The sequence below is a fragment of the Bos indicus x Bos taurus genome, chromosome 6 (genome assembly GCF_003369695.1).
Source record: "Bos indicus x Bos taurus breed Angus x Brahman F1 hybrid chromosome 6, Bos_hybrid_MaternalHap_v2.0, whole genome shotgun sequence".
NCBI classification, from domain to species: domain Eukaryota; kingdom Metazoa; phylum Chordata; class Mammalia; order Artiodactyla; family Bovidae; genus Bos; species Bos indicus x Bos taurus.
Genome location: NC_040081.1, coordinates 88,656,133 through 88,670,993, shown reverse-complemented (window position 1 = coordinate 88,670,993; position 14,861 = coordinate 88,656,133). Strand labels below are relative to the sequence as shown.

General features: G+C 39.4%; 1 protein-coding gene across 7 annotated transcripts in view; it reads right to left on the bottom strand.

Annotated features, from left to right (window-relative positions):
* The window catches only part of MTHFD2L (methylenetetrahydrofolate dehydrogenase (NADP+ dependent) 2 like), a 152,339-nt gene extending 145,208 nt beyond the window's left edge, over positions 1 to 7,131 (bottom strand). The window contains exons 1-2 of one of the 7 annotated variants that reach the window (XM_027544747.1): positions 6,448 to 6,893; positions 4,636 to 4,669 (exon numbers count right to left, since the gene is read on the bottom strand). Coding sequence is in view for 5 of the 7 variants with exons in the window: in XM_027544748.1 (XP_027400549.1) it covers positions 4,573 to 4,669; positions 6,448 to 6,590 (240 nt within the window). In the remaining 2 variants the exon portion in view is untranslated. Of the gene's footprint in view, positions 1 to 3,878; positions 4,670 to 6,447 lie in introns of those variants that run through there. The other 6 variants (XM_027544745.1, XM_027544748.1, XM_027544743.1 and 3 more) reach the window with 6 other exon arrangements.
* Positions 7,132 to 14,861: the final 7,730 nt, after the last annotated feature.

Genomic DNA, 14,861 nt, shown 5'->3' with positions numbered 1-14,861 from the left:
TTACGTATGGAATAAAACCAATCACTAACTGATACTAGGGAGCCTTTCAAAGCAAGTGAATTTTTTTTAAAGTAAATTAATATTTAGAAATGTTAAGTTTAAGGTTTTTTAAAAAACATTTCATTCCACATCCCAAATGCTATCTTACACTGTGAAGTAAAGGAATTATACTTCCATAAGTCAATAAAAAGTAAAGCAATTTTTTTTTCCATTACGTGTGATTCTTTCATTCAATTTTGTAACTTCAGAACTCTAACCTGTAACTTAGAACATCAGTAACAACCTAAACCCCTGGAGAAGGAAATGGCAACCCAATCCAGTATTCTGGCCTGGAGAATCCATGGACAGACGAGCCTGGGGGGGCTACAGTCCATGGGGTCGCAAAAGAGTCGGACATGACTTAGTGACTCAACAACAACAACCTAAACATCCATAATTTTTGCAGAAAAAATCTTATATGCTAAGCTTTGTATGAGAACACTTGGGCAATTTGTTAAATCCCATGTACATCTTCTCAGAACCATTTTTTTAAATGTTTAACATAAAATACACAGGTTTACAGAAAACCAGTTTTATTGAAATACTGTTATCAAATACTTTTTTAAAAAAAGCATTAAATAAAACACCTAGTGGCAAGTCTAATTACTACATAATATCAAAGAGTACTGGTGAGTGTGTATGTTTGGAGATCTCTGTGTCAACTGTGTTATTAATATACCTGTATTTTTGCTGGGAATATTATAAGTTGTACTTCTATTACTGTGGTTTGAGGCAAATATTCACAATTGAAGAAAATGCTAAATTTAGTAGAGACTAGTGACCTCCCATCTAAGTTTACTGCTGCTGCTGCTAAGTCACTTCAGTCGTGTCCAACTCTGTGCGACTTCAGAGACGGCAGCCCACCAGGCTCCCCTGTCCCTGGGATTCTCCAGGCAAGAACACTGGAGTGGGTTTCCATTTCCTTCTCCAATGCAGGAAAGTGAAAAGTAAAAGTGAAATTGCTCAGTCGTGTCCGACTCTTAGCGACCCCATGGACTGCAGCCTACCAGGCTCCTCCATCCATGGGATTTTCCAGGCAAGAGTACTGGAGTGGGATGCCATTGCCTTCTCCACCATCTAAGTTTAGGGATACTTAAATTCTATCCATGAATTCCCAAGTAAAGAGATACCCTGTATTAAGGAAATCTGACAACACAATTTTTAAGATTTATATGCAAAATCAGGTGTCTTGATTCACAAAAGTTCTGCAATTTAATAAGGATTTTCAGAACGATGATAAGCAATAGGGAAATTTATAAATTGCTTGTAGAGAAATGCACTGGATAGATCATGCAGTTTCCAACTCTGTCTTCACCATTTATTTACTGTGTTATCATGGACAAGTTATTTAATTTCCCTAAGTCCCAGTCTCCTAATCTGTTAATTGGGAATAGTAATAGTGTCTACTTCTTTCAGTTGTTATGAGGATTGAAGGACAAACTATATGTGAAAAATCTTAGCAAAATGTTTAACACAGAGTTAGGAAGCATTAAATATTAATACGAATTTATTTTTCAACAATACAACTGGATTGCTTAAAGCAAGATGATATTCATTGCAGAGTTAATAAATAGCCAAAGTGGGAAAAGGAAACACCTATTTTTAAATATGCCCTCAGTTTAGAATGACAAATCTTTGAATAGTCTCTTGATTCGAGGCATACTCTTCAATGAGAGTAATTCTAGAAACCTAAGTAGAGTTCGGATCATTAAGTGAACAAACCTGGTTGGTATGATGATGTTGACAGGAACATGACCTGCATCTGAGAGTTAATTATTTCATATTTCAAGGACTAGACATTAACCAACAGCAAAATGGTTAGGTAAATTAAGGCCACTTGACTTAATGTAATATTATGGAGCCAATAAAATGTTAACAAAAACAATGGCAACACAGAAAATCCCTATGATATAATATTAACAGAAGCAGCTGGATAAAACTTCTTGGATACTATCAACCTTGAAGTCTTCTTTAAAACTAATTTAAGTTTGTATTATATCCCATTCTGAACACAAATTAGTTGATATTTTTTCTGGTCCAGATTGCACTTCTTAATAGTAAACTCACTAATTACTGATCATTAATTTATCCCACTCATTGGACAGTTCAGTTTTCACCCAAGCTCCTACATCTTTAAACATCCTTCTACAACTTAATCATCCTTAAACCAAATTATTTTTAAAAATCTTCATTGAGCTCCATGGAATTTCCTGAAGAGTATGCGACCATAGAAGGTAATCTGCTGGGTTTCTTTGTTGCTACTTTTATCATCTAACTAGGGTATTAACTGGAGAAGGCAATGGCACCCCACTCTAGTACTCTCGCCTGGAAAATCCCATGGATGGAGGAGCCTGGCAGGCTGCAGTCCATGGGGTGGCTAAGAGTCGGACACGACTGAGCGACTTCACTTTCACTTTTCACTTTCATGCATTGGAGAAGGAAATGGCAACCCACTCCAGTGTTCTTGCCTTGAGAATCCCAGGGATGGGGGAGCCTGGTGGGCTGCCATCTATGGGGTCGCACAGAGTCAGACATGAGTGAAGCGACTTAGCAGCAGCAGCAGGGTATTAACATGAAAGAATAATATAACTACAAAGCATGTGAAAAACAAAGATTTGGGTCATTAAAGAAATTGCTAGATTATTACTAAAATCATGACTAACAAGGTCTGAGATTAGTATTAATTTTCTCTGTTCACCTGTTGACCCATTTTAATCAGAAAACTTGATTTTGGAGATATTACATTAGAACATATTATTTCTGAACAGCTGAAGCACAGATATAAAACTAAGATATGAGACAATAAATGGTGAAACATTTATGTTTTAAATTTAAAATGACATAACTGCTACAGTCCATGGACTCGCAAGGGTAGGACACGACTTAGTGACCAAACCACCACCAATAACTGCTTAGAAATAAAAACTGTAACCAAATAGCTATCATAGCTCATTGTCATTAGGAGAGGTAAGGCATTAAGACTCAAAAATCACAATTTTCCAGCAAAATAAAATGTGATTTTGAGAAACTGCCCTTGCTAGCCATTGGTACAAATTCTATCTTGGTTGAAATAATTCCATGGAAAATCAGCTTCAGTAATGGTACTAAGTGGAGTCTGGGTTCTTTAAGCTTCACATGAGGATAAAATGATCTTTAAATCAATTCTATAGCAGACAGAGAAACTGAGTAAATACTAGAAGAGAGGGTCTCAAGAAAAACAAACAGGTGTACATATACAATTTGTCTTTTTAAAATTATTAAAACTATCCATCCTACGAAAGAAGAAGGTGTTAGTTGCTCAGTCGTGGCCAACTCTTTGCAACCCAATGGACTGTAGCCTGCAAGGCTTCTTTGTCCACGGGATTCTTCAGACAAGAATACTGGAGTGGGTAGCCCTTTCCTTCTCCAGGGGATCTTCCCCACCCAGGGACTGAACCTGGGTCTCCTGCATTGCAGGCAGATTCTTTACCATCTGAGCCACGAGGGAAGTCCTATAAGACATGATTATTTACATAACATAAACCAGTATCTCTTACTACTTCCAAAAATACAGGGTTTTTTAATTAAAAAAAAACAAAAACCCTTGGGATATCCATTTAGTTACTATAAATGAGTTGATGCAGTAAAGCATGGTTTGGGGAAGCCTTTGTTGGAGAATACCCGAAAATCTGCCTCGAGAACGGCATTAATATAAAAGTCTGCTGTAACCTTGCCTCCAGATGAGATAGACTGCTGCCCAGCTCCATACACTTAAAAACACCGTGCCAGGCTCATATGATGTTTCACAACCCAAGCACATTTTGATTTGTAAACTTCTCACACAGCAAGGCCAAATTGGGAAAATTTAATCACCAAGAATATTTTATTTGTAACTTTTTGGCTTTTTAGGTAATTCATTTCAAGAAATAATAAGCTGCAACAAATAGAAGGGACTTATTCATTTATTTCCTTGACATTTAAATATATTTTCTTTCAATTAATAAATCTATTTTATCATGAGTAAATGGGGGAAAAACTCACTGCAAATTTTAAAGGGAAACCATTCTGAGATTAAATATTAAACAATAAATAATAATTTTGTAATTTTCAAATTCTGTTAAACACTATTCCTTGAAATTCTCTACTAAAAAAGTATTTATATGTTCCATTATAAGTATCTAATTAGCCAAAGATATGAAAGACAATCAAAAATACTTTGTTTCATTTGAGACTCTATACCAGAAACTGGTAATAAATCTGTTAATTGAAAACAGTCAATATCATTAGGGAAAGAGTTCATCAAACTCAAAGATTCACTGCAGTGAGAAAAACACTAAGGCTCATATTTCAAGTCAAGAGGATAGTGTAGGATTTAAACCACATTCACTATGAATAACTACACAACTAATGTGTCACTACATATTAACTCATTATTGACCGGGGGGATTTTTGCTGAGACTAACACCTGTGGCCAGCAATTTCTTATCAAGTGATATTGATATATCTCCAGTCAATAACATTTGGGTAACAAAAGACATATTAATACATCTCTGGTCAATAATGTGTTAAAAGAGATGACCGAGGATGGGGACAAGTGGGGAGGCAGACAGTGGCGACCTCTGGAAGATGGAATCTCTTCTCTCTGCTGGTCCTAGAAGAGAAAAGAGACACCAATGAGCATCAACACACTGTCCGGATTTCTCCCCACCCGAGACCCATCAGTCCACAGGTGTTTCTCAACCTTACAGCCAACTTCATCTTCATATACAGTACTTAGTGACAAGGGGATGTCAAAATGCCACCTATCCTAACCTAACTAGTGCTGCCTTGAAAAAATAAAAATCTATCAAAGGTATTACTTATTTCTATACAGCTATAATCTGAAAGCAGCTGGGTTGAAAGTAACACTTCTTTATTTACATTAAAAATAGCTTTCCAAAATTATTCCAGTCAATTATTTTAAATTATAAAAGACATAAATTCAATTTAAAAACCTCTGAATTATCCATGTGTGTATCTGCATGTGTGTGTGACGACAAGTGGCTTGAACGAGATAGTTAGGTTTTTAGCTGTTACGGTTCTCATTCAGTGTATTGATACCTGGAGAAGACAGGATGATCTGACAAAGGGAAATTAACCAACTTACACAATTTGAAAAAGGTTATCTTCACTCTGGGAAGAAGCCCTAAAATAACTCAAATTCAGCAAATAATTATCTAAATAGTGTGACTGTGGTGCATAATTCCTTCAATTCTGTAATGCAAAGAGAATTCTACAGAATCTGCTTTTCCTAGGTTGCAGAGTTTGTATCCAAACCAACTGGTAATTTTTTTCAGACACAATGAGAGCTGCCACAATCAGAACTGTGAGTCATTGTTATTTTCTCACATATTCTCTGGAAGACAAACAGCAGTCATTACAAACTAAGTCCAAAGTAAACCCTATAGGTTTTTTTTTTTTTTACTTCAATCACGCCAAGACTAAGATCCAAATATATACAATGAAGAGTTAATCAATTTAAGTTAAATAAGCAGTCATTATGTTTCCTCATTATTGATCTTTCCTTTCTTCCGGCATAGTGCTGGACATGGGGCTACAAAAAGACAAGTAAGGCACAATCTCTGGCCACGTAAAACTGCAGTTACAGAACGTTATTGAAATTCCTGTAAGTCTGAAAACAAATGGACTCACTGGCTCTGGGTTCAAAGAAATTATTCTTAGCTTCTTAGATCGAGTTTGTATAATAGCTATAAGTAACGGACGGACGGACAAAGCTTACCATTTGTACAGAACAGTTAAAACCTACTCGCAATCTGCTAGCCAGCAACAAGAGATGCAGTGAATCTAAGATTGATCATGTCAATCTAAGACTGCAGACATTTGGGAAGCGCCATACAGAGAAACACCGAAAAGTCAAGATTAATGTCTGATTTTGTGAAATCATTAAGAATTGTAGAGCCGGAAAAGATCTCAGTATTACCACCAACAAAGAAATTCATAAACTCTAAACCATCTGGCCACTGCCCACTCCTTTGTTTACAAAATACAGCCATAACCAAAATCAAACAAATGCTTCAAACAAGCAGACCGCGTGTTTTTAAGGCCCCTTTTCTCTGGGTCTCAAAGGTCTTCCTCAGTCACTCAACTGCACCCGCTGCAAACATGGAACGTTCCAGTGTGCGCAGAGAACATCCAAGTTGCCCGATTTGAGGCGGATGCGACCAGCCGGCCTGGCCTGCAAGGCCAAGTTCGGAGCGAAGACAGGCCTCGCCCCCGACCCGCCGCGCGGCTGCCCTGGAGCCCCGGGTCACACGCGCGAGGCCTCGCCCGCGCCAGCTGCAGGCGCCCGGCCGCCCCTCCCACAGCCACTGGCTTCGCACCCGGGAGCGCCCACCCCAGAGGAGGTCGAGCGTTCGGGGGCACTCATACCTCATGCCGCTGCTCCGAAAGCCCCGGAACGCCTGCCCCGCCGCTCCCGGCGCCGCGAAGGGCGACTCCGCGATCCGGCTCAGCGCCGACACTCGGCCCAGGCGGCCGCGGAGCAGCCAGAAGCCGCGGGCCACCACTGTCATGGCCGCGAAAGCCGGCTCCCCGACAGAGGCACCACCTCCGCCGCTCCGGTTCTCACAGCTCCAGGCCGGACTCCGCCCCCACCCGGCTCGGCGGGAGAGCGAGTCCCACCAGCCGAGGGCTCCCGGGGGCACCTTGCAGGGGCGGGGCTAGAAGCTGAGTTCAGGGCCGGGGGCGGGGCTGAAGGACCCGAGCCCTGTACCGTCATGGGGCGGGGCCGGGACCCGAGCCCCAGGCTGGACTAGCACGTGCGTCGGAAGGCAGGAGTTTGCGGTATGGCCTGGTGGCGACGCGGTTTCTCTTGCACTGGGCACGCTGCTGATGTGCCCATAGCAAGAACATAGGGAAAGCGTCTAAACCAATCAGTTCAAGCAGCACGCTCCCTTTCTCCCAAACCATTGCTCTGCCCCGCAGCTGCCCAGGCTACTGGTGACTTCATTTAAAGCAGGAAGGATATATACAGATTCTGTCTTCCTTAGTGAGACCTTGGGATACCTTTCTCCTGAGAGCAGAAGAAAGAAAGACAAATGTGAATGTGTGGAGGGAGGAGGGATACCTGGCTGAACAAGGCTTGGACCTAAGAATTTCTGTTGCTCTACCTTATCATTTCCACTTTGGAGAGGAAAACCTGTCATTCATTTTCTGGAGTCTATGATCAAACTTACACTACCTAGGAACCTTTGTTATGTGGTGAATTTGTAGTGAGAAAACAAAATAGCAGCTTCCTTTAAAAAGTAAAAATCAGACTGGCCTTTTTTTATGCTGAGATGTGGTAGAAGATGAACTGAGTTATGCTTTTATTTGAGCAAAAATCAACTTGAATCAGACAGCATCCAACCAAGCAGAAAGTTCTAAGGAGCATGTCTTTCACAAAAGGAAAGACTTGTAGGCAGAAGGGAGCAGAAGTTATATTAGACAATAAGTGGTTTCGTTTGGCTATTGAAAGGTTACTTTCCTTTAAAACTGCAGATCTATCAGACCTACTACCTAACTAGTGATAAGAAGAAGAAAGAAACAGAACTACCTTCATGCTCTTAAATTAAGTATTGTTTTTTAAGTTTTTCTTGTAGTCCAGCTTAAAGATAATGCAAAATATAGAAAAAGTTGTGCACAAAATGAAAAATACATAATTTGGAAAGTTAAATATATTTTCTGTATTAAAAACCAGGATTATGTTTATGAATTGTTACATTCATTAAATTAAAAGGAATAAAAATTATCAATAATAATAGCTAACAGTTTCTGTAGGTTTACTCTGTTCAAGGCATTCATTCTTTACCTGGATTGCTTCATTTAATCCTGACAATAATTCTCTGAGAAAGATCCTCTTGGATTCTCATTTTACATATGATAAATTTGATCTGTGAAGAAATTAAGAAACTTGCCCAAAGCTACAAGTCTAGGAAGTGGTACATTCAAAATTCAAAGAAAGGCACTTTGATTCTGTAGGTTAAAAGAATAATAATAATCATCCATGGGACAAAGAAGACATGAGAAGGGAAAATGAACAGATAATTTATCAAAATTTGAGGAAAGCAGCCAAAGAAGTACTTCTGGAGAAATCGGTAGCCTTAAATGCTTATTTTAGATAAAAGTCTAAAATCTATGGTCTAATAATCTCTAGGTCTGTCCATGTTGCTACAAATGGCATGGATTTATTCTTTTTTATGGCTGGGTAATATTCCATTTTATATATGTACCACAACCCACTCCAGTATTCTTGCCTGGAGAATCCCATGGACAGAGGAGCCTGGTGGGCTACAGTCCACAGGGTTGCAAAGAGTCAGACACAACTGAGCAACTTCACTTTCATTTTCACATCTTATTTATCCATTCCTCTGTTGATGGACATTTAGGTTGCTTTCATGTCTTGGCTATTGTAAATAGCACTGCAATGAACATTGGGGTGCATGTTTCTTTTTGATTTATAGTTTTTTGTGGACATGGGGCTTCCCAGGTGATACAGTGGTAAAAGAACCCACCTGCTAAAGCAGGAGATACAAGAGATGAGAGTTTGATCCTGAGGTTAGGATGATCCCCTGGAGTGGGAATGGCAACCTGCCCCAGTATTCTTGCTTGGAAAATTCCATGGACAGAGGAGCCTGGTCGGCTACAGTCCATGGGATTCCAAGAGTCAGACACAACTGAGCAACTGAGAACACAAGCACAGATATATGCCGAGGAGTGTGATTGCTAGATCATATAGTAGTCCTATTTTTAGTGTTTTGAGGACTCTCCATACTGTTCTCCATAGTGGCTATTCCAGTTTACATTCCCACCAGCAGTATAGGAGGTTTCCCTTTTCTCTACACGCTCTTCAGCACTTACTGTTTGTAAACTTTTTGGTGATGGCCCTTCTGACCCATATGAAATGATACCTAGACTCACAGACTTTGGAAATAAACTTATGGTTACTAAAGGAGAAATGTGGCAGGGAGGGATAAGCTAGAAATTTGGGATTAACGTATATATACTACCCTATATAAAATAGATAATCAACAAGGACCTACTGTATAACACAGGGGACTCTAATCAACAGTCTATAGTGACATATATGGGAATGGATATATGTAAAACTTAATTACTTGCTGTACATCTAAAACTAACACAATATTGTAAGCCAACTGTACTCCAATATAAAATAAAAATTAAAAATTTAATAAAATCAATGGTCTGAGCTTCTACAAATTAGAAAAATAAGAACAGTTGAGCTAAAAATAAGAGCTAAATTAAATAGAAAACAGAAAAACAGCAGATGAAATTAATATTATCAAAAGCGAATTTTGAGAATTAATACAATTGATAAAATTGTAAGACTAATTAAAGGAAAAGAGCATGCATTCCTATTCTCATTCCTACATGTTTTGCTGAGTGTCAAGACTAGACCCTGACCACTTTTTACCTGGGCCATTTCTCAGGAGTCTTGTTTTTTTTTTTTTTTTTTTTTAATATTTTCTTATATTTAAAGAAACTAGTATTTATTTATTTTAAATATTTATTTATTTATCTGCACCAGCTCTAGTTGCAGCATGCTAACAAACTCAGGCCCCCTGAATTGGGAGCATGGAGTGTGAGCCACTGGACCACCAGGCAGTTCCACATCTCTCATGAGTTTCCATGCAGCCGGTAACTCTGAGCGATGAGGTAATGACTCCCTGTGTACAAAGAGAATGCTTGCTTACTGCTTGCCTTAAAGGGATGAGATCCTTAAACTCAGAGTTCCTCGTCTGTGGTGCAACAGCCGACTACACATGCAGGTTTCATCTGGTCTTCCATGTCATTCTGTGGTACGTGGGGCTCAGGAAAATGGAACAATGATGCTAATGCTCCAGCAACTACTTTTTTGGTCGATATCATTTGCTCATCTATTGCAAGGTTTATTTCTGAGCTCTCTCTTCTCTTCCATTGTTCTGTGTGTCTGCTTTATGCCACCATCACATCTTTTGATAACTGTGGCTTTGTATCAGAGAGTATGAAACCTCCAACTTTATTCTTCCTTTTCAAGATTGTTTTGGCTACTCAAGGCCCCTTAAGATTCCATATGAATTTTAGAATAGGTTTTTCTGCTGCTTCTAAAAATGGCATTGGGACTTTGATAGATATTGCATTAAATCTGCCGGAGAAGGCAATGGCAACCCACTCCAGTACTCTTGCCTGGAAAATCCCATGGACTGAGGAGCCTGGTGGGCTGCAGTTCATGGGGTTGCTAAGAGTCGGACACGACTGAGCAACTTCACGTTCACTTTTCACTTTCATGCATTGGAGAAGGAAGTGGCAACCCACTCCAGTGTTCTTGCCTGGAGAATCCCAGGGACGGGGGAGCCTGGTGGGCTGCTGTCTCTGGGGTCGCACAGAGTCGGACACGACTGAAGTGACTTAGTAGCAGCAGCAGCAGCAGCAAGTCTTCCAATCCATGAACACATGATATCTTTCCATCTATTTATGTCTCCTCTGATTTCCTTCAGCAACATTTTGCAATTTTCAGTGTAAAGTCCTTCTTGGTTGGGTTTAAGTATTTTATACTTTTTGGTGCTATTGTAAATGGAAATATTTCTTCATTTCCTTTTTGGATAGGTCATTTTTGATAACTACTTTTGCTGTAACAAATTTCTTGTCTCTCTTCAGGAGTCTCATGTCTTCTGTAAGTTTTCATGAAACTGTAGAGGACTAATTTATTAGATTGTAGATAGGGCTCAATGGAGAAGGCAATGGCACCCCACTCCAGTACTCTTGCCTGGAGAATCCCATGGGTGGAGGAGCCTGGTGGGCTGCAGTTCATGGGGTTGCTAAGAGTCAGACATGACTGAGCGACTTCACATTCACTTTTCACTTTCATGCATTGATTGGAGAAGGAAATGGCAACCCACTCCATTGTTCTTGCCTGGAGAATCCCAGGGACAGAGGAGCCTGGTGGGCTGCCGTCTGTGGGGTTGCACAGAGTTGGACACGACTGAAGTGACTTAGCAGCAGCAGCAGCAGATAGGGCTCAATTACTTATGTATTTGGCCACCGAAATAAAATAGGCAAATTTCTTTAAAAACACAAATCATCAAAAATTGACCCCAAAAGAAATTTAAAAATTGAATAATTCCATGAAAAAATCAAGTTACTAATTGTCTTCTGACAAAGAATCTTTAGTCTTCAGTGGACTTTACTGATGATTTCTCTCAAATATTTAGGAAATCAATAGTAACAATATTATGCAAATCTCTCAGAAAATAGAAGAGGAAGGAACCTTCCCAACTCATTTATAAGGCCACTAGTACCCTGGTGTTGAAACATTACAAGACACTACAGACCAATATCCCTCAATAACACAGTAACAGAAATTTTCAAATACACTAGCAAATTTAATAAAACAATATAAAAAAGGCAATCTATCATGACCAAGTGAGGTTTATCCTGGGCATGTAAATCTGGTTTAACACTCAGAACCAATCAATTCAATTTACTATAACAACAGATTGAAAAAAAAAAAAACAGTAATGAGCTCAATAGATGTAGAAAAAATATTTGACAGAATTCAACATTCATCCATGAAAAAAGAATTTAAAACTTGCAAAAAATTGTAAATAGAGGGATATTCATCAAGCTTATAAGGGATGTCTATGAAAACCCACAGATAATGATTATTTCATGGTGAGAGATGCATAAGTTTAACACAAGGCAATAAGGTCTGTTTCCACAGTTTCTAATTTTTACTACTTGTCTGTGGCTGACTCTAAAAGGTTACAAAAGAACTTTTGAAGGTGACAAAAATGTTCTATATTTTGATTGTGGTATGGTACACAGTCTATTCATTTGTCAAAACCGAAATGGGAACATTTTATTGTATGTAAATTTTTCAATTAAAATTGACTAAATATAGGGCTTAAGCATTTTCTGATTCTCCTTAGAAGTAATCCACATTCCTCAATAAGAAGCATTTTAGATATACAGATATATGTAGATAGATATCAATAGATCAGTAGATCTAGTAGATCTACTAGATAGATCTATAGCATAGTGATATCTATATACCCATCCACCGCTCACGTTGAAAGTGAAAGTGAAAGTGAAAGTGAAGTCGTCTCCGACTCTTTGCGACCCCGTGGACTGTAGTCTACCAGGCTTCTCTGTCTATGAGATTTTCCAGGCAAGAGTACTCGAGTGTGTTGCCATTTCCTTCTCCAGGAGATCTTTCTGACCCAGGGATCAAACCCAGGTCTCCTGCATTGCAGGCAGACGCTTTAACCTCTGAGCCACCATTAATTTGGCCACTAGAGGGAGCCAATGTTTCATGAATACAAAAGTTTGGCACTGATTTTAGTGACCCTATGGTCCTTTGCCCGCCAGTGGGATTCTCTGGGCAGAAATACTGGAATGGGTTGCCCTGCCCTCCTCCAGGGGATTTTCCCGACTCGGGAATCGAACCCGCATCTCTTAAGTCTCCTGCATTGGCAGGCAGATTCTATACCACTAGCACCTTCTGGGAAGCCTCTATTAAAAAGCACTGAATGTAAATTCACAGAAAATAATGAATATGAAAAGGTTTTATAAGATGTATAAGAAATTTTAATAGGATTTGGTAAAATCTTTTCTGGCCATAATAGTACAGGAAATAAAAATATCACTTGTGAAAGAGATGAAACTTCTTTCATGTATTTAAATAGTAAACCTGATTTTGACTCTCATCTAGATGTTGTGGGTCATTTAAACATAACCTGAGATTATTTCTTTAAAAAACAAAGGTTATAAAGTTATACATGTTCATTACAGAAAACTTGAAAGTTACAGAAAATCTGAATGAAAGAAAAGAACAAGGAAGAGAATAAGAATCAAAAGTATTATCGTCACCATTCTCAAAGTGTGCAAATCCAAATGCTATAAAAATTTGGGTGTATTGTCCCAGAGATTCTAGTGTACATCTTATTTTTACTTGATTGTAACCACAAATAACACAAAGTTAAAATGTAACCACTATTTGCTATCTTAACCATAAAAATGAAGTATAAATTGAATCTTTTTACATAGTATAGAAAGCTCATAACTACATTAACTATGTTCTTTGACATGCTTTTAAACAGTAATCAATTTTAAAAATTACAGTAACGGTTATAGTACTTAGTAGTCACATTAAATGGCCCTTTTGTGGCTCTAACTTTCTTAAGCAGAAATTGTGAGTCATTACAACTGGAAATGGGGCAGGCAGTGGATGGCAAAATCCTTTTTCCTTATCCTAAATGATCTCCATTTAATTTGTTACAGGGAAAAAAAGTATAATTTATGAACAAGAAAGTCTCAGATGGGAAACACATTTTAAATTTATTTACATATTGGAGATCCAACCAGTCCATCCTAAAGGAGATCAGTTCTGGATGTTCATTGGAAGGACTGATGTTGAAGCTGAAACTCCAGTACTTTGGCCACCTGATGCGAAGAGCTGACTCATTTGAAAAGACCCTGATACTGGGAAAGATAGAGGGCAGGAAGAGAAGGGGACGACAGAGGATGAGATGGTTGGATGGCATCACCAACTCAATGGACATGAGTCTGGGTAAACTCTGGGAGTTGGTGATGGACAGGGAGGACTGGCATGCTGTGGTTCATGGGGTTGCAAAGAGTCGGACACGACTGAGTGACTGAACTGAACTGAATATATCGGGCATGTGGTATACTTCCAAAGAAACTGTACATGCATTCCCACTCAGCTTTTCCTTGCCGTATACCAATAATATATTCATGATTAAGTGGGAGGCACAATGAACTGGATGATAAACAGTAAGTTTTGAGCTTTGTTGGAATTATGTATCTTTTATTAAGATCCATTTGGCACAAATGAGTTATATGTAGATTTTAACTAATGGAGGGGATAAAGGGGACAGAGTTAATGTGAATGTTAGCAATTACATGAAAATAAATTGTGTCCACTAATGTTTCAGTTCAGTTCAGTTCAGTTGCTGAAAGCTTTATATCTTCCAGGTATGTTCTGCTGCTGCTGCTGCTGCTGCTGCTGCTGCTCTAAGTCGCTTCAGTCGTGTCCGACTCTGTGCAACCCCATAGATGGCAGCCCACCAGGCTCCTCTGTCCCTGGGATTCTCCAGGCAAGAACACTGGAGTGGGTTGCCATTTCCTTCTCCAATGCATGCATGCATGCTAAGTCGCTTCAGTTGTCTCTGACTCTGTGCAACCCTATGGACAGCAGCCCACCAGGCTCCTCCATCCACAGGATTCTGTAGGCAAGAATACTGGGGTGGGTTGCCATTTCCTTCTCCACCAGGTATATTCAGTACTGTGTTATTTGTATTAACTTTTTTAATTTAATATATACAACAGCTTTATAAGGGTTTAAGCAGAACTACTGTTTTCCTTCTCATTTTATAAATACAGAATCTGAAGCTCTGAGAAGTTAACTTTTTCTAAGTCAGAACTGTTCAGTTCAGTTCAGTCGCTCAGTTATGTCCGACTCTTTGCAACCCCATGAATTGCAGCACGCCAGGCCTCCCTGTCCATCACCAACTCCCAGAGTTCACTCAGACTCATGTCCATCGAGTCGGTGATGCCATCCAGCCATCTCATCCTCTGTCATCCCCTTCTCCTCCTGCCCCCAATCCCTCCCAGCATCAGAGTCTTTCCAATGAGTCGACTCTTCGCATGAAGTGGACAAAGTACTGGAGTTTCAGCTTTAGCATCATTCCTTCCAAAGAATACCCAGGACTGATCTCCTTTAGAATGGACTGTTGGATCTCTTTGCAGTCCAAGGGACTCTCAAGAGTCTTCTCCAACACCACAGT